This window comes from Eucyclogobius newberryi, unplaced genomic scaffold (genome assembly GCF_026437365.1).
Source record: "Eucyclogobius newberryi isolate DKJ021-1_F unplaced genomic scaffold, fEucNew1.0.hap1 SCAF_11, whole genome shotgun sequence".
In the NCBI taxonomy this organism is placed as follows: Eukaryota; Metazoa; Chordata; class Actinopteri; order Gobiiformes; family Gobiidae; genus Eucyclogobius; species Eucyclogobius newberryi.
This window is the reverse complement of record NW_027315735.1, coordinates 15,001,042-15,022,289: the sequence shown is the minus strand read 5'-3', so window position 1 is coordinate 15,022,289 and position 21,248 is coordinate 15,001,042. Positions and strand designations below refer to the sequence as shown.

Genomic DNA, 21,248 nt, shown 5'->3' with positions numbered 1-21,248 from the left:
AGGACAAACAAAAGCCAATGGAATGGTTGGTAGCGGCTGAGAGGGAAACTTAAGCCAATGTATGACGTTTGTACACAAGTAAGACTGGACGATATGGGGAAAGAAATCCTACTGTATTGATCCATCACAATTTGCTATGATTAAAAACAAAAAAAACTATACTTTCACTATTATTTTAATGAAGATCAACAAGATATACTTTTAATTCATTAGTGGGACTCGACATTACAATAGTCCAGTGTATTCCTCCAAAATATGAACTAAACTAAGGATGTCTAAACTTTGTGATGGGCCGCATTAGAACAGAACATAGACGTTGCTGGAAGAGGATATTCAAAATTGCTGCAAAACTTGGGTTAATTTACTAGAGGTTTGAGGACCAAAAAACATTGGCAAATTTGATGAGAATCTATGTCACATAAAGAAGTTTGGATGGTGCTCGGAACAACACTTTAGACAATATTACACTTATAAACTGGTCAGAAGTAGTGTTTCAGCAGCTTGTGACCATAAGAAACGTACTAGTATATATATATATTTTAATGAAACCCTTTACTTCACACTGTGCCAGCTGTAGAACTGGTAGGATTAGAGAAAATATCTGTGTACTCTCTTACCTGACACGGTTGTTACAAAACCTGGCGAACTGTGGCTGGTTAAGATATATGAGCCGTGCATCTTCTTGGTCAGCCAGAGATGTCTTTTCCGATGTGGTGTCTGCTGTCTTTTCATATCCTGCAACAGAAAGAAGAAGGGATATTCTATAAGAGGTATCCCACTGAGACCAAACAAAAGTGAGATGAAAAGTGTTTTGAAGTGTTTGGGCTGGCTCGTGTGCGGATGTCCTTGAAACTACTAGACAATATCGCACTAGACTGCAGATGGTGGTGTGAGTGAAACAAAGATGGAGTGTCTTCTCTGTGATAGATCTCCTTCAGAATGTAGAGCGCTCTGGCAGTTGAAATATAACTGGAGGCCCTTTACCCGATGTTGAACCGTGAGTGAAGAACAAGGATCAAAATGGACTGTAAGCTCCGCCCAACTATAGAGCTTGGGATTGTGTTGTCACATATTATGGAAATCTAGGGATAAATGTTTTTTTACCATCACTGACCCGGCTACTTATCCGGTTTGTTTACGTTTTAACATAGTTTAAAATTTGGCTGATGCATCTCAATGGACATTTCGCACTGTGGCCAGAAAATAGGCGTATTTTGCCTGCAACATTTGCTTTTTAACTCTCAGTTCTAAGGTTTATTATGTCATCTCACTCTAAAATTGCACCATGGCAAAGAAACTGCACAGATAGTTGCTTCCAAAGGGTTCCAATCCAACAACATTCCCAATTGGATAACAATTGGCTCTGATAGAATGAATAGCCTATTGAAAAGTCTCAAGCGACATTATGCAGTCTCTTACAAATGTTTGCTTTTCCTTTTCTTTTTAAAGGGGATGGCTAGACAGTGAAAACAGATTCAAACTCACAATGCTGCAGCACATAACAGGCATGTGTGCTATCCACTCCACCACCAAGCCACACCTGATTAATGGTGCTGTGGAGCTCAAAAGGTGAGTACAAATGATTCTTAAATAATTAAAAATAGCATGCAATATATCATTATAGTATCTAGTGAACCATAAAACATGTCTTATACATAATCCTGGCAAGAGTACACACCTTAGCTATTGAAAAGTGCTGACTCGGGGCATTCCAAAACACAGTCATGACCCTGAGGAAATCTACACTGGTGAGCCAAAAAAGTCACACCACGCGTTATTGTTATTGGGTCACCTTTATCTTTACTTTGGCACGCAGATGTTTTATGCAATACCCCAAATAACTTTTTTTCACTGGAAGTTCCCGCTATAATAATTCCCGCTTTTCACTCCCAAACATTTTGATAATGTTCACCAAGTTAGAACAGTGACCATTATAATTTTAGAGGCTTTACTGAAGGCTTCGTTTGTTCATTCATGAATCCATCATTGTCCACTTCCTCCCATTGTCCAACTATAAGGTCACAGACAGGGCACTTGGCAAAGCTGCAGGGAGAAATCAGCAAGTAACTGACCGATGAATGTATTTGACAGCTTCTTTCTACCAAATAATCAATACTAAACACATACATACATACATACATAACACATATACAAAATACATTTTAATACAATTTAAAGGAGAACGTTGGACATTTCCCAAATTGTTTTAGAATGGACATCATCTATAACCAAAGTGCGATTAGAAACTTATTTCCTTGTGTTGAAAATGTAATGATATAAATGTATAATAATTCACATTGCAGTATCAAATAGTATCAAACCTTTTAGTATAAAAAATGAGTTTGAATTTTCAGTAACATGACATTAAGAACTAAGGCGGTGGTGGCTTTCTGTATTACATATCATATTTGAAAGGGTTCATATTCTATAATAAAGGCTTCATGTTTCCCTGTCCAGTCCAAACTTAGTATATATGCTTGTATTCGTATCCTTACGAGTGGCGTAAGAGCTGGCTTAAATCTCAAAGTCATCAGCATCGCGGTCATCTCCGGTTGCATGTGTGTATTTCCATGAGCGCGCGGAGAGAGGTCCAGTCCTGACATGGAGGTGGGAACGGCTGCCAGGTTACCAGGTAAGGTCAGCCGGGTATATCCTCGACAACTGCAACAAGCGCGGCGTCTGAAATACTCCAAACTTTGAGGAGGGGTATCCTTAAAGCTCTCCAGGTTACGGCATCGACGTCAACCACAACAACAACAACAACCTGAGTGCCCTACAAAGGAGTGCAACCCAAACCCTAGCGGATATGCCCCAGTAAAAGGCCTTAGATCCGCTGCGGGCCAGACTTCCTGCTCGTCAAGAGGAAACAAAGTCGAGGCTGGCACCGTTCTCAAAGTCACACAACTTTCACCACTCTTTCTGCGCTTTATTCTCACCTCACGCGCAACACATTCTCACTGATGTTGCACAAAGCTCAACGCTTAAATTACACCTCTCTTGTTATTTTAATGACCCACTTTGGGTTCGGGGTCAGATTTCCGACGAGCGTAAAGCCCGACATTGCTGCTTTCCCCCGTCGTTTACTCACAAGCGGGGCGGTCCCCTTCAGCATGTGCCTCGGGGCTAAAAATAACCCTTGTGCTTCGGTCGCAGGGAGAACCGAGGGCTGGCTATCCCGGGTCGCTTATGCAAGAGCGCACGCAGGCACGTCACGTCGGCATAGGTGGTTTATAGGATTAGCACGGAGGTGAAGATGTGCGGGCTTAGAAGCATCGGGGAGACTCGGGACGTACGCCGATGTTTGCAGAGGAAAAGTCTAATGAGCGAGGAGGAGGTCACTGGCATCCTTTTGTGTGCAGCCAACGGTGTCTCGTGTTAGAAGTCGCTAGAAAGAGGTCAATTTATGGAACCGTGTCACAATGAGAGAGTAAGAACAACAACAAAAAACCTTTTAATCAAGCCAAAATAAACTTTTCTGTGTCTTCAGATAAATTATACATTGATAACGGCAATTATATTAAACCATACATAAGCCTGTCGCAATAACAAATAAGTGTGACATATTGCAACAAAAAATATCATGAATAAACGATGATATTGAAACTATAAGTCATTGACAAGATACTTCAAATCAGGATAATTCCATTAAACGTTCTCTTTTTAATGAAGCATGTAGTTGAAAATAAAACTGAGCTGTGACAAATAAACTAGTGAGATTAATGTGTTGTTAATAAGTTGTAAATATTAATTATTGGACACATTTCAGCTCAATAAAGCTAAATATACAATATAAAATGAATAGTTGTTAATGTAAAGAAAAGCTACAATAAACATTGAGTTCAAAAGATATATTCTCAGCATGCAGTTATTGAAAGATAGGTCAATATAGTAATTATAGTTACAGGCCTAGAAATACTAAATATTTTCCATTATGTCTACATTTTGCATTTTGGCTATATTATGTATCAGAAAGCCATCACTTTGGTTTAATTCTCTTAGGTCTAAAAGTTAACCATTTTGCGATAAACCTAAAGCCTCTCATGTGTGTTCTCAGTATGTGACATGTAAAAACATCCCAAATAGGGCTGCAATTATTCATTGGATCATAGTGACAAGTTGATAATTAAAATAATTGCAATCGTAATCATTATCAGGACTGTGCAGACTCTAAAACACCTGCCAAAGACAGGGCTTTAATCAATCATAATGCCCAAAATTAATGACCATTCATTTCCTATGTTGTCATTGTTGTCATCGTTGCTGTTCACTTGAGTATTTTACAGCTATTGTTGTGAGGGGTGGGATGAGGCAGATTTATCCACAAGAATGAGACGAGATTTGGACATTAAATAATAAATACATTGTGCAATCTAGTTCACAATTTTGGCCTCGCGATTAGATTTATTTCTTTGAATATTTTTGCTGTCATTGTAGCACTGTTTTTTGGAACTACAGCTTCTCAAGAGATGTGACACACCAGCTTAACCCCTCCAAGAACCCTTTGTGTCCAATCCAAATGTTAACATATGAGGTAAAAATGTAACAAGATTATTTTCAAAATGTATGTACAATCTTATTTTATCTTGTGAGATCTTGTACCATCCCTAGTGATTACGCTTCAATAATCCTGTATTAAATGTGCCTGTGAACTTAAAAGCTAACTGTATTATGTTACATAGTCAAATGATTAGGGTTGCATTTCTTAACTCGCAAGTGGAGTACAGCTCAGTGCATCTTTGGTCAAATGAGGACGTACAGCTTTAAGGGGAAATATCTGCGCTGAAACGCCCAGCTAACAACTTTGTGATTGCACCGAGAAGAAAACCCAGGAGGGAGGTTAATGTAAGAGCTGAGAAGTGGTGAAGGCAGGGTCAGAGGGACCGTGTGTACGATGACAAATGTGCAGAGGAAGGTGGACTTGCTGCAGTATGAGGTGAGCCAGAGCCGGTTCACAGGACTGAGCAGACCTGATTGATGTTGTGTGTCTGTGGTGTGAGTGAGCGCTCGCAGCAGGAGCCGGGCCGCCACAACCAGGTGCTGCAATGCACCAGTTGCAGCTGCTCCTTCTCCTGTTCAACTTTGTGTTTCCACGCTTCCTCCCTTTCCGATGCATCATGTGCAGTTTACAAAAAGGGCACCAGACAATAGTGTGAAGAAAGTGGGGGAAATTCTATTGCAAAAATGCACATAACACTGGACTAAAAGAGAACCAAACCAAGTCTACAACAACAGGACTAAAGTGGACTCAAGCAGGACAAACGCAAAGTAACACACCCTTAAACTCTGCAGCACTGTTACGATGCCTTTTGTTCACATCCATTCCAAACTGTATTCTGACTGCAACATGGAGCAGTCCAATCACTGCGAACAGAAGATGCACCGCAGCATCTAATCTGCAGGTCTCTACTCCTCTCACACCTGAGCCTATTATGGGAAACAAGCTGCAGACTTAAATAGGATAAGAAGTGGCAACGTGGAGATCGCACTAAGAAAAGCCCATCAACAGGGAATAGTGCTACATGACTCAGACGCACAATTCTGCTCACTATCATTTGTCTTTTCTCTATTTGATACTTCTTACAGTCCATACGGCATCTCTAGGGCAGCCATCGGCAATTGTTTTTCAACGTTTAAACCACTTAGAAACTCTCTAACAAGTCTATACAAAGTAGCAAATACAAGCCAAGTACATGATGCTAAATAGACAACAATAAAAGTCGATATAAAGCATCGCCTTACCCGCTTCTCCCGCTGACGGCGTTACAAAGTCCACCTCCTCCTGCATGTTCATTCATTTCCAGCTCCGCAAACTCACTGTGTGGATAAAGTATTCAGCCAGTGCTACACCAGTCTCAGCGGGACTGGCTCTTAAAGCTCCCTCGTGGACACTGGGCTTTTCCTCTGCACTAATTTCATTAAATGTGGGGCGTGCGACGGCTCAACTACGCCGGCATCAATAATCAACAAGAGCAGGGCTGGGGAAACTAGACGCATTTGCGCTCGGAAAATTATTTGTAATTTATGATGTTGCATTTTCATCGCTGAGAGTTTGAATCAGCAAAGTCATTTATATTAAGCACGCACAGATAGAAAAGGGTAATTACGGGACAGATAAGGTTTAAAAGAGGTAAAGCTCCCACTGAGGAAAACCTCTAGAGGCAGGATCAATGCCACCAAGTGTTGTAATGAGTTTGGAAGGAGCCCAAATGTCCGGATTATTGCCTGTGTGGGCCAACAGACAGATGGGTGGAACAATAGCCGCAAGAGGGCACGTATTTTGGACAGGATGCCCAGTGGGGAAACCAAGGCTCAGTGTGAATTGGCCTTGGCGAACACTTGCAGGATATCCCATTCTCTTTTTACTCCGTGCTAAGTGAACCAGGCTTACAGAGGGGACAGTTGTAGGAATATCTCCAGGGATTTTCGATAAGTTATTTTTAAAGTCAGAGATGGTATGCAATAAAAACAGGTCAGTGACGGTCATTGCTGGCTCGGCCGATATAAAAAAATACAAAAAAACTGCCAATATTTTTTGAACCAATATTTTCAGGCAAGAAATGATTTTATATCCCAGCCAAATTTTAATTTGATTTATTTTTTTTATTTTTTTTCTGTTTATTTATTTTGTATGCATTTATTTTACAAGGGAGCATCTGAATCTTTACTTCAACTCAAAATGTATTTTATGGGCCTTGATATGATCTTAAAAATCTTAATATTGGTATCATCTTTTAATCAGCACTGCAATTATTAAAATTGTGACTAGTCAACTATTTAAACTAATCATGGTCGTGATGGGAAACCATAATCATTCTCTGCACAATACAGACTGTAAAACACATACTAAAGTAATGATAAGAAATCAGCCGATATATTTTTGATCAGGCATTATTTGGGCGGCTATAGTTGGGAAAGACCCGTGGAAAGACCCTTCCTTCTGAGATCACCGATATTCGATTTACCATCCCTACTAAAAATATTTCTTATAACAAAGACAGCGGCATGATTAAATGAAAAAGTCAAAAACTAATACACTATGTTAATATTCTAGAAGCCTTCAGTCACCATAACTCAATTATTTGATTAAAATGTATTTTAAAAGTCTCAATAAAAAAAATAGAAAGATTTGTCAGACTACTCTACGATTTAAAATTGTTCATTGCAGCTCTATTCTTTATGTACAGCAACAGTCGTCACAGGACTTGACAAAAACAATGTTGATGTATGAAAAATGAGCACTTCCTGGACGCTCACTCTTGGTTTCCGCTGGACGATAAACTGATGTCATGACAGTGCTAAAGAGAACATCACCTTCTATAGATGGATGATGTGCCGCATAGTAATGCATTATATCGGGTCAGCCAGGAGTGTTGCGGGTCAAAAGTTATTGCACCCATGGCTGTCAACACCAGAAAGATTAAATGCATCTAATGGCAGCAGCGACAGCCTCTATAACGATCCGAAACTGAACGGATTACCAAGTGCAGCATGTCAGGGTTAGACATTAAACAGCATGTAACGTGGGACGTTTAAGTGTGAAAATGGCAACGCTAACTAGGGACTCATGCATCCAAACACTTTATCGGCTGACGAAATAATCCATAATGCAAGAGGCTAAATGTATAGCCATAAAAGTACAAGGAGAATGTAGTCGTTTTGTTTTGTAATATAAAAAGGCTTTTTCTTTTTTTTCTTCTAGATTTTCCTAGAAGTAAATAGTAGGTAATAAGTAGGGATGGGCAATATTTCGACATTTAAATTATATTGCGAATGTTGAAGATATGCAAAATTTAAAATATAGTGTTTAAATGCTGCAAAAGAGCATATTAAAAATAATGATGACAAAATGTATGTTATAAACCTCCAAATAAAAGGTATAAGGTGGTATTTCTGGACATTTGTGATTCATTTTAAAAACCTCAAGTAATACTTTTAAATACATCTGACTATATGTCGGTGTAGTCCCTCATTCGTCCAGGAGTGTTCCATCGTTTTCTACATCTGAAAAATCTATTTTTATCAATATCGACCAGCCCTAGCAAAAAACATTCATTTTAAACTGAATTTACTGTATCAAAAAGTATAGGAAATCTAACTATTGTTTTAGCAATAGTAAAGATAGTTTTCGAATATCACAGATCAAATATCTTAAATTCGCACATTTTCATTTCAATTTACAACATACTGAAATCATGTAACAGCAGCAAAAACAGAAAAAAAAAAATCAACAAAAAAAAAATCAACAAAACAACAACATACTCTGACTTAGACTGTGTTGCGCCGATTCATTTAGATCCATGACCACAGCAAATAATAAACCTCACCCGGGAGTTCCCTCAAAATATTATCCATCCTGAGGCGATTCGAAATAAAAGAGATATATACACGGGTCTTCAAAAATAGGTGCGGCAGCCAGACAACCATCCACTGCAGAGCACACAACACTAATAGGCAGGTCAATAAAACAGTAGTAGGCAGGTCAATAAAACACGTGATCGCGCCAGAGATGGGCTCCCGCTGGAACGATTCAATAACAGCAGGGTACGGGGTCGGCTCGGGGCTACTGACATTGATCTAACCAGGACACATACATGGCAGCCAAACCCCAATTAACACGGATCCTAAAAACGGCTTTCACCACGTAAAGCTGTGGGAGAAATCATCGTCTTATTACCTGCTCGCAGATAAGACCATGATCGCTCTAAAGAGTCAGCAAGGCAACGTGCTTAAAGGTGGACGGAAACGAATCCAGGCAATAATCAGAGCCACTTTGACATATGGCTGCCATTGGGAAACGTGGGTAATGGTTAACAGAGGCGCAGGTGTCTTACATAATACTGAATTTAATTTTTATTCCCGCGCTCATAAAACAGAGCTGCTCGATTTTCAGGGGGGAAAAACACACGTCAATTAACAAAAAAGGTTTCCTCAGCTGCATTGAAGGAAGATCAAATGCGAAGGACACAGTTCCCAACGGGGACAATAAAGTGAAGTGTACCGTAACCTTAAAGAATTCAACGGTGGAGAATTTCTTAACAAGTTTGCCATTTGAGATTAGATTTGTAGTTATAAATCAGGATTAAAAACGTGTGCTATGCGGTTGGAGGCCAAAAAACAAAACATGCATTGTTACTATGCCAGTCACGATAATTACTATATTGAATTATAGTTCATTGTTTTTTGGGGCTCAATATTTATAGTGTAGTTTGTTTTTTCATTGGAGTACAAGATGATTTAAGATGTTGTGGGTCAACTAACCAACTTCTAAATGGTTTCACTCAGCTTTTCTTGTTGCTGCTCATGTTTTGTTTTTTTACAGTTTTCAGTTCATAATCCTGCTTAGATCCAAAGTGTTTAATGTGTTTAATGCCATATAGTGGAACATTTCAGACAGACAAGCAGGTGGCAGACTCTCCGTTGGAAAAATAACACAATCCAATCTTTAAGTTCAAAGTGCACACATTTTCAACGCATCCAGGAGTAACAATAAAATATGGTTTAGTTTTCCATCCATCCATTTTCTACCGCTTGTTCCCTTTCGGGGTCACGGGTGACTGGAGCCTATCCCAGTGACTTCGGGCCTTAAACGGGGTACACCCTGGACAGTGGCCAACTCGTCGCAGGGCCAACACATAGACATAGACATTACAGACATTACATTCACTCTCACATTCATTCACTAGGGCCAATTTTCTTCTCATAAAAATGACCAGATACGTAGTTGTTTGTTCTATTACCTAAATAATTACAATCTTAACCATTGTATAATTGCTCAGATTCAATGAGCTAGAGCTGTCTGATTGTGATGTAGTATAATGCAGTTCTTTACAGACTTAAATCATTAACTCTCCGTTAGTCACATTTTAAAGGGGTTAAATATATTGTGTAAAAATTAACTTGAGCGTTTGGCTATGTTACTTACAACAGAGTTCCCTCATCATTAGCCTAGTCTGAGATGTATTTTAATTGATTCATACATGTTTGAGTAATCCCGTTTTGTCCTGCATTCAAGGCTTGAAGTGCGAAAGACACGTTTTTATGATTTTCAAATTTTAACTTTATTTGGTGAATATAAATGTTTTATCCAGTGTCTATTTGAGGAGAAAATCTGTAGGAAATTGCAGTGACGTCACACCAGTTTCATCCAACATTTATGCATCATTTACATAATTTGACCCTCTAAACATTGATTCAGCAAAATAAAAGGTGCTCGCATACATTTTTATTTTGGCCCAGTGGTTGCTAGGTAATTTCCTAATGTGATGTCATCAATTACATACCAAACCAGGCAGTTTCTGTGTGTATAATTGCTGGGAAAATGTCATATGCAGGTTTGAAATAAATAAATAACTAAAAAACAAAGAAGAAGAAAATTATACAGTAAACCTTGGTATTCTGAGATACATTTTTATAATTTTTAGCACCCACTGAGAGTCAGACATGTCAGGTTCAAAAATGTCTTGTCGCCCTTTTTCAGCGATAAAAACAAGTCAATGAAAATCTGATGCATGCTACAGAGAAATGCCTCAACAAACAGAAAATCAATGGACCTGTGTCTATTATTAGGCCGTCTTAGATCCATAATGCGCTCCACCATGAACACGGTGCAATGATAATAACTTAAAAAAAACATAAACACAAATCCAAAGGTTGTGTGCTGTGAAGCTCTATTTGTATGGATTTGTAAAACTGTTATCAAAATTTCCCTAAAAGATATAAATTACAAATGAATTTAACCATCTATGTAGGCGGTAAAACCCAGCAGAAAATCTAAATGCACCGTGGCAAGATTATCTGTACAGTGGCACAGCCTTTGTTTACCTTTGATCTATGCAAATGTATAACCTTGCTGATCCCTCCCCGTCAAAGCCGACATAACGTGCCATTCATATTTCATCAGCACTAACATGATTCATTTACACAGGATGAATATTGCAGAAGGTCTATTCCGGGCCGTGTCGGTGCCTGACCTGACCTCCTTGTGCATTAAATTTGTGAATGGGAGGGGGATCCTGGAGCTGGAGGTGGGTCTGCGACATGGAAACGGTCCCCACCTAAGCAACAACTGTAAGTCTCTTATCAGATCACAGCCTGTAAGCGCTGACAACAACAGGCCACGCAGCGAATAATCCCCTCTGTGCGGCGCTCTGTCTGGCTCCTCATGGGCTTATGGGCGGGCGGGCGGGCGGCGGTGTCCGGACGGCGCGGGCAGCTGCCGCGTCCTGTGACATCACGGGGCATTGGCTTGGCGCAGCTTAGCGGGGATGGGGGGGATCTGCAGGCACAAACCTTTCCGCTGCGGGCGACTCGGTCAGTGGTAAAACGAGAACGGCATATGGCGCGCAACTGATCTGCTAACAAGAATGAAAACTGTAAAGTGACTCGGGGAAAAGCTGGTGACTCGCGGTATTGTCGTGTCAGGGCTGGTTCGACAGCGCTCGAGACAGTAAAGTGAACGTGAAATAGAATGCCGCTGGGTCATAAAAAGGGTTTCAATGAAATAGAGTTGTTAAGATTAGTCGGTTAATCAATAATTGAGGTTATTATATTATCATATGAATTAAAAAATTATAATTGTGAGAATCGTAGGCAGCAACAACGTCAGTTCCATCTAGACTCCAAAAAAGTTCAACGACAATTAAAGTACTTTTTCTGGCCGTTTATGTGACAATATCAATACTCTTTCATTCAGAAAGTTTGTTTTCATAAAGAATTTCTCAGTTCAGGAATAATTGTAAAATTGTGATATTTCTTCATTTGATATTGTGACATTCTTACAATTCGATGATAATTTTCAAAAACAGAGGTATCCAGAATCTGGATTATGGAAAATGCTGCTGCCCCACATCATAAACTCCATTCAGCCTGAACTACAGTGTGCACACCCTCTAAACAGGGCTGCTCACTCCCTTGTCCTTGTATCACAGCATAAAACTGCCGTCATATGGCTACGTCTAAAAATAGCTTTTATCCAAATGGAAGCGCAAAAAAAATGAATCCATGCCAGTGTTTTGAGATGCTCACTGACCTGACTGATGGAACGTCAACTTTCAACAGACAAATGGGCTAAAATATCCCCCAGTAAAGAAAACATTTTGTTTTTGGGCGGTATTTAGTATCAAACTATTTAGATCACTATTTTACATTTTGATAATTGTAAACTATATTACAATGATCTAAAGTAATAAAAATGGGACTTCCTGTTCAAAACTGCAGAACTGATATGCATTTCACTGCAACAAGCAGCGGATTTTCAATGACCTGTTTTTATTGTTGGGTAATAAAAGTAAGCACAGAGTGGTGGGTGGAGATAGGGGGTAGGTGAAAACTATAATTTTATATAAATAAAAGTTATTATTATTATTAATTTTCAAAGCCTTCAAGTCTTAAATGCAGTACAAAACAGGATTCCTCCATTGTGCATGAACCAATTGAAATAGAACTTTGTGTCATGAGACTTTGTGTAAACTAATAATAAAAGGGAACACATTAAAGTCCATCAAAGTCAAATTTACGTAATATTTCTTCAAAATTAGAAAATGCTATCACTTTAACACTTGATTGATTGCAGGACTAAAGCAGGACTAAAGCAGGACTAAAGCATGACCAAAACAGGTCCAAAACAGGTCAATTAAATACGTACTATAGTGATATTTTGAAAACCTGTCATATGCACTTGAAACCTTTGAGTTCCAGATGTTTGCCGGTGAGAGCGCGAGGCCTGTTGTCGATGCCGGGCCCCTGGAGGGTCATAAAAAGCCCGGCATGTCCAGAGTCAAGGGCAGACGCTCTGGTTTTGCATTGATGACCGTTAATGGCGCTGCCTTCCTGTGGAGTGTTTGTCGCCACGGCTCCACCTGACCTTGTCGTCATGCTGTGGTGCAATCACACAGTCTCAGGTACATTTAGATATGGTGCTCCCTTCGCTCAGACCGAGAACGCCAATCGAATTTGTTGTCTAAAATACTGCACTTTTAAGAGAATATTTAAACACAATAATCACCATTTGGATTCTCCTGTATCATTTTTCAAAACTACCATCCACATTTTGTCATTCGTGTACTTTTTGGGGTTTTTTTAACGATCGGATATGTATCGGTTCTGGTGCTGCTTTTTCTTATGTAGTTTGTTGCTTGTCTTATAGTTTTCTCTGGAATGTTCCACAGTATGGCATCAATATGACTCAATTAATCACTTTTTCTTTTTTTCTTTAATAGTCAATCTTGCATATATTAAATTACATATGTTTTGTTGCTGAATAATACCTGGAAAAACATCAACATTTTAGATCTGACCTGTAACTTGGCCCGGTGGAGTCTCCATAGAGATGGCTGGGTTTAATCTCATACTGAGGGACATTCCAGATAAAGCAAGAACATCTCCATGGTGACGAGCAGGTGGCGAACCTTGACCTCAGCCATTCATCACCAAAAGTTACAAACTGCACCGTCACATTTGTTTTACTTTTTCCTCCGAAATTCTCAAGATGGCTGAACCCAGAAATTAGAATTGCCATTTGAGGAAGTATTGTCATTATAGAACTGAATTTCTCTCTCTTACATTTACTGTGCAAAGAGTCTGCAAACGCATACAATGGCTAAAACATGACCACTACAGTGAAAATGATTATATATTTTCAGATTCACCAGCATCAGCTTTTTACTAATAAACTTAAGAACGCTCATGCAGTCTAATGTCACAATTTGGTCTGTAAAGGGCCTATACATCCTAGCCATTTGCCAGAGTAGAACACCAGCAGAGTCCTTTACTGTCTGTCCTCCACTCTCAGCTCCCGTCCTTCCCCCTTCTTTTTTTTTTTTTACACTCCTTTTCCTTTTTCTTAGATTGACCTGCCACATTCACTTTGCCTTGCAGTCAGCAGAGAGTTACTGAAGTGAACAGAATAAATATCTGAAGACACACGTATTCGGCTGGCTGCAGGTTCGTGATGGAGCCGGGACATGAAGTAGAAACTAGAGGAGCGGAGATGTCCCATGCCGCCACGTCGGCAGTGGAGAGAGCCCTGAGGGGACTTGACGTGCCACACCAGAGGAGCCAGACAGGGGATTTAGAGGAGTGTTGGGCTTTTGTGCCACATTATTATCAGCCAGTGATCCGCCAGCCAGGCAGCTCTCCCTTCAGACAGAAGCAGTGCATTCCCCTGCAGCCTACCCAGTATCCACTCTCACACACCGAGGCTCAGCCGGTGTAATTGAAATGCTACTGAGGACCAGCTTGCTTTGACTACACAGAAGGGGGAAATGCACTGACATTAAAGAGTTGAGCTGAGGTGAGATGTATTCCTAACAGTAGTCAATGAAACGACACGCCTCTGAAAACGTGCGAGGGAAATTTGTATGCAGCAACTTTAGAAGATGGCGAAAAGAAAATTTGCTCATTCTGCAGACAAACAGTTTATATGCAAGCTTAAGATGCTCAGTCTCAACAGTCTTAGTGCGCTGCCAAAAGCACTCAATCTACCACTAGACTCCTAGATAAGGCATTTTGGCAACTGATGTGGGCGCTGTCTGCCACTGATGTTAGATGTTTCCTCGTTGCACAGGAGATGAGTGACAAAGAGCGGGCCGGCACGTGCACAGTGAGACTGGGGAGTGTGCGGCGTCGGGGGCTGACGGACGGGCTGCTGATGGATTAGGTGGTAAGCCTGGCATAGAACTGCCCTTTCTAGATGGAAGCTCTCCTGATGCACTGTGGTGATTAAAAAATAACACTCAAGAACGGGAAGTGTGCTTTTGCTCTGGTGAACTCTACAAGGAGCTGCGGTCATGTGACGCCGCAACATTCTAGAATCACTATAGATGGAGGTCAGGTAAGAATTCTCAGGTAGAATTTGCTGTTTAACTGTCAGATTGTAGATTTGTTGACCTGGTTTATGGTTCGTATCGTTGTAATTATAGAGCCTGTCAACAGGAAACAAATACGAGCACAAAGTTCGGCTTTTCTCAGCATAAATGACCAAAAGTGAATATTTTTTCATGGCAATTTCTCAGAACGTGATTTCGATTAACCAACTCCAAAGACGTGATTGTTTTCAGTTGGAAAAATGCAAAGCCATAAGATTTATTAGACAAAATATGATGACGTTTGTGGAGCCAATCCGTATCAAAATAATAAGTTTCAACATTATGTGGATTTCTATTTTGGATATTTCAATCCCCACAGAGTAACAAAGGCCCCACCATTTGAAATTATCTCATCATCAAACTAGAACTAAAATAAAACCCACTGATGCGCTCGAGCAAAGTGACAGAGGAAATGGTGATTCATGGTGTTACTGGTATAAACTGGTGAAGGAAAGAAAATGGTGCAACACAAGCAACAAAACAACAAACTAAATGACTAAAGCACTAAATCCTCATTGGATAGTAGTAGTGAATGGGAGTTGGGGGCTGTGGTGACAGTAATAGCATCTGCATAATTCATAAGTTCACTCTTGTGACTGCAGCAGCCGCATCTGTCAACAGTTTCAGTGCTATCTATATTAGTCTTTAATTATTTACACCGTCTCTCAAACCATGAGCCAGTGGAGCCTTTACACTGACAAATAGCTTCACATTGACCACTTCTTACATGGGATATTATGCTACACACACACCCAGTACTCTGCTCTTAACAGGATGTGCAACATGAAGGGTGAGGTTTCAGTTCATCGTCAGCGTTATTTCAATGAAAAACTGCCACAACAACATCTGCAGCCAATCCATGCTTAGGAATTCTCCATGTAGTCCAAATGCATACAAACTACAGTTGTACTCTTGCCTGACAGCATACAGTAAGGGTCCTGGATTCAGTTCCTTACACTTTCCCTGTATCCGGGTAAGTTTCCTCCGGGCACTCCGATTTCCCCCACAGTGGGCCAATCCTCCAGCTAGGGTAATCCTGACTAAGATCTTGGCTCTAGATGTGCAGAATGGTTCCCGAGCGCTGCACTGTGGATGCCCGCTGCGCTTGACAGGTGTCCAACTAGCACTGGTGGAAGGATAGGTCAAATGCAGAGGACTGTGGCAATCAAATCCACAAAACAGATTAGTAATGAACAGTGAGGGAATCAGGAAGAGTTCAAATGAAAACATTAGACTTTACACAACAGCTGTTAGAGGAAGTGCATTAGTGCAAGTAGAAAGACACGTATCCATTATGAAGTTAAGGATTTTTTTCGAAGTGCCTATTTATTTTTATTATTTACTTCTGTGCCTAATCTGTTTCTGTACCTATTCTGCGTTGCAACACTGGAATTTCCCCATTGTTGAACAAATAAAGTGCAATCTTATCTGAATTTTTATTATTATTATAATAAAAAGGCTATGACAATAAACCGGCCCACTAGGTGTGAAAATGTACATCTATCTCACTAACTCACAATTCACGCTGATTTATCGTCCAAGTACATCCAAGTCGTCCAAAAATAAATTTACTGTGCTACTATTTCATTTGAACAAAAATGAAACCGATACGGCTACTGCAGTCACAGGATCATAAATATCATGAGTACACTGAGCAATTCACACAGATATGGCCTCGGTGAGAAAGGTCAGGGCCGGCCGTCAAACACTGGATTTAAAGAATCAAGACATTTCAGGAGGAAGCACTGCTCGCTGCATTGTGCACCTGCAGCATGTGACAGGTGCATAACCCTGTACAACACACGGAAACAAAGCAACATTCCACACAACACATATTGTTTTGTGACATGACTACTGTGATACCACTTTCACTTCTGATGCAGTGGAAAGTTGCTGGTACTGAGTGGATCCGTCTCCCATGATGATACAACTATACAATACTGGCATTATCAGTCCAGGGCAACAACACACAGTGACTGGCACTGAGCAAGCAATAACCTGATCATCCAGTCCAGTTTATTTAGGTTACCGGGGCTTCACTGTCTGTTTGAGTTAGAAGTGGAAGAGATCAAGATGAAGTGAGATAAATTATAAAATGGATGTTTAAGTTGCAGATGCATGACTCTTTTAACCAGGGCTTCAGGCTTCAGACAAATCGGTCCCTAGAGAGCCTTGAAGGGCCTTAACGTGACCCCAGGGGGTTCCTTGACCTGGTGCGGTTAATGAAAGCTAACTTATGCTATAGGCCACCTCCAAAAGACTAGAGCCGCGGGCCTGTCCTCCTCCAAGACAACATGGAACTACAATGTGCCACAACAGTCAGAGCTGAAGACTTTTGAATCCACCAGAACATCTCCACGTACCCTCAGCCCGCGTCCGCAGGTCAGACATGGTTCTCTTGACGGGGGGCATCGCTCCCTCTCCCGCAGACCCCGGCGACGACACCTGCCAGGCGGCCGCGGCTGCAGCTGCACTCCCCGCGGCGGCGGCGGCGGCGGCGGCTGGTGCCTCCTTTCAGACCGGGAAAGAGGCACAGAAATCGGCTACAGCACGGCAGACGCCCGCCTCTCTCATGCGGACCCTAGTGCTGAACGGTCGCCGCTAGTGCGTGTGAGGAAGAGAGCGGGGGAAAGGAAAAGGCTTCTTCATGTCGTGATGACGGGAGGAGCATGCTCACAGTTCACGGGTCCCGCAGCGGCAGTAGCGGCGGCAGCATCCCCCGGCACGGCACGGCGCTCACAGCGGATTGGAGAGCGGCGGAGGCGGCGGAGACAGCGGGAGCGCATACGGACTACAGCACGGAGCGTGTGAGGGGGGGACGCTACAGTATGGACCGTACCATGTGGCGGCGCAGCGCGAGGGGAGTTCACCGCGGGCGAGAGGCGCTGTTCCGCCGCAAACACGGGGACAGCTGCTGGAAATAGTGCCGTGTTTGTGTGTGAGCGACGCGTGGCTCACTCGGGTTAGTTTGACGGGCGTGTTTCGTCGGGATAAATGGGTTCGTGTTGGGTGTCGGTGTGTTGGTCTGGGTGGCTCCCCCTCTGCAGCAGACGATGCTCACGATGGCACACGAAACAATAGTGGGTGGGAGTCATGACAATGAGTTTTGTACAGTAATATAGGTTAATATAGGCTTGAAAAAGATGGATATGGTCCGAGAATTTATCCAATTTATCCTAAGCATGGGCCAAGGGAGCGTAAAACCATTCTGTCTTAAAGGTGCATTATGTAACTTTTCTGGTGGAGGGTTTGTCACCTGCTTGTCTCCATGGAGATGGTATTGCTTTGCCTGGGATGTTCCACAGTATGGTATTTATAACTCCATAGAGACTACGAGTCAGATCTCAAGACTCAATACCCTGGTATGACTCCCAGTAGGTCCAATTAAATTAATACTGGAAGGTTTTAAAATAGGTCGACTTATGATTTGTAACTGTTTTAAGTATAAATTGTAGTGATTGTCAGATAACAGTACCGGCACACAATCACCAAAAATGTATCTGCATCTGTAATTGATGCAGATTAAGTGTTTACATCATGTGTTTCATGTGTGTTCATTAAGATGCACTGTCCCGACCAAATAAATTAAATGCTAAATATTGAATATTAAATGCAAGATAGATAAGTTAAATAAGATAAGATAAGATATGCCTTTATTAGTCCTCACAGTGGGGAAATTGCAGTGTTACAACGCACAAGTAGGTACAGAAGTAAAGAGAGCAGATAACTTGTAGCTTTTTTTTTTTAAACACTCTCAATAGGAGCTCTTACAAAAGAGAAAAGAGAACTCTTGTTAAAAAACCCTATATTCTTAATAAAAATAAAATAAGAAAATACTAAGTAACACTCTTATTTACAGCAGTTGTATGGATATTGCACCAATATGATTGACATTATGTCAGAGTATTGCACATGAATATGACTGTATTTCACATGGATAAATGCTATATTTTGTAACTTTCCCAGACACAACATTTACATTCTTTGGAGACAAATAGGTTCCCACTAGAACAGGTACAAACGTCTCGCTTAACGTTCTATCACTTGTTGCAGGTTGAATTTTATGGAAGTTAATATGGAAATATGATTTACTTTTAGATTGAACTGGTTTTGTTTCATAATACTTCTAAATAAAGAAAATGTGATAAAAGATCCCAATTTTTGACAGTAACAGTATACAATTAACATCTTCAAATCTTTTTCTACTCTGACTGATAAAACACATGGAAAATGTCACTTTTTACTCTAAAATTGTATTGTTATTCACAAGGCATCTTACATCTATTGACATTTCCCCTGCAGTGTAAGCAAAAATCCAACCAGTGATGACAAGTGTGACAGGCGGCACAAGAGACAGTATCCTGTTTAGATTCAATAAGGCAATTATTTTTATTCAGCGGCAATGTATGGACAAAACTCTTAATTCAAAAGACACATAATATTTATTTGTTTGTCCATGCACAGTGATAAAAGATTATCTGTGAGATTTCGACACAGGTCATTTTCCTCCCTGGACCCTGGAAACAATACAGAGGTTAAAACTTTGCACAATTCATGAACAAAACTATACAGCTACTATTTACATGCATAGCCATTAGAAACCGTAGCAGGCTGATATTTGTTGACATTAATACACATACACTAAAGCTTATGGAAAGGCAGATAGTGGAGAGATAACACAACAAACAAATGTGTGTGGGCAGTGCTGGTAGACAAATAGCAAAGGGAAATACAGTTAAAAGTGCATCTTGATAGGCCCTCTGAGTCAAAAGCACCAGCCTGTAATAAAAAAAACAAGCCAAACATTTCATTCACCAAACTGCTGACTGAAGAAATGTTCTGAAATTATTGAAAAATATGATTGAAACTATAGTCAAAGCACATTTCTATTCTTCTCATATTCAAAAACCTTGGTCCAAAACAACTGCACTGTGTTATCATGTCTTCACTGCGGCTCAGTTGAATGACACTGTGCTGATGTTATTTGTGCAGCAGCAGCACCACTGCAGTTTCCACAGAGAACTGCAGTCTTTCGGGACTCTAGTCTGATGCATGTGTTGCACTGGCAGCATCTCATTTATTTATAAAGCTGGAGAATTTCTCAGTCCAAGACATGTTTCTCACAGTGGGTTATGACTACTGAAAACTGTGACCAGCAGTGCAAAATGTGTGTTATTTATGATATAACAGAGGACCGCTCTGAAGGACCCAATTAAAATCATCCTCTAACGTTACGATCAGCAGTGAATCATACACACCTGAACACACAGTTGGCAGCATCATCCCTTCCTTTCTTCCCCTCTTCCCTATAATTCAGCATCACATTAGCAGCACCGCAGCTACTGGGATTTAGCTCAGTAGCTCCGGCGGTTGCTTAGCAACAGGGACAAGAAGCTGCCTCTCTGATTGTGTGAGCGCCCTGTTTTTGAGGTTTCCAGATTGTCAGTCCAAACAATAACACATTGATGGCATGATTCATCCACAATTCAAATCGGTGTGAACTTGTTCTGTAAGGAATATATTTATCTTAAAAGATCATAAAGATTGCAGTTGTCCTCTAACCTCAGCACACCTTTGTTCTCTGAAAGCTGCAGTGCAGATTGACTGTGTTTGAGTAGACCTTATGCAAACACAGTGGCCTACAGAAGCTTCAACTGAACTGCTTTTTGTTACGAGATAAGTATTTACTCAAATAGAGATTTCTAGATAACAGTGTTGACAGAATCTCGAACTCCCATTGAATGAAGTGAAAACAACTAAATATCAAACAATACTTTTGCAGTGTCTTTGCCTTGTCTGTTGGAAAGTTAGAGCAAAAAGGTTTTTTTTAAATCCAAGATGGGTAAAAAAAACAAAAATAAACTCCACATAAGCCTGTGAAAGCACTGCACCCTAAATGGAATAATATCTTATAGCTTTGTGTGTTGAAAATAGACGACTGCATTCAGCTGGAGTGACTTGAATCCCATAATAGAACAATAAAGTAAAATCATTATCAGAGAATCACTCATAAATCACCTGACTGATTAGACATGTGTTTGAGGCTACAGCTCCCATGATCCTTTGCTGCAGCAGCCTCCAGGTCTTCTGGGAGTAATTGGGCAGTGTGTCTAAATGTAATTGACTTCACATTTGCCCCCTTGTGGTTATTGATCCTCAGTTTGAGATATAATACTACCTTCGTATTTACAAAAACCCAATGTGGCTTATTGCAATTTGGATTATTGAAGCTGAGGCAAATTAAAGTCATAAATCACTCTATTTGACACATCTACTCAATTACTGCTACATAAGCGGGCAGCGGAATATTAAACACTGTTAAGGTATTCGTCTTATCAAATGGCTTTTGTAACGGAGGTGGAGAGGGACTTAAGACTGTTGATG

At 40.7% G+C, this 21,248-nt stretch overlaps 1 protein-coding gene across 9 annotated transcripts in view; it reads right to left on the bottom strand.

Moving 5' to 3' along the window:
- Positions 1-17,576, bottom strand: part of atp8a1 (ATPase phospholipid transporting 8A1) — an 89,503-nt gene extending 71,927 nt beyond the window's left edge. For 8 of the 9 annotated variants that reach the window (XR_011924682.1, XM_072436051.1, XM_072436054.1 and 5 more), the window contains exons 1-2: positions 5,740-5,800; positions 618-735 (exon numbers count right to left, since the gene is read on the bottom strand). Coding sequence is in view for 8 of the 9 variants with exons in the window: in XM_072436051.1 (XP_072292152.1) it covers positions 618-735; positions 5,740-5,791 (170 nt within the window). In the remaining variant the exon portion in view is untranslated. Of the gene's footprint in view, positions 1-617; positions 736-5,739; positions 5,801-17,227 lie in introns of those variants that run through there. The other variant, XM_072436052.1, reaches the window with a different exon arrangement.
- Between the last annotated feature and the right edge of the window lie 3,672 nt (positions 17,577-21,248).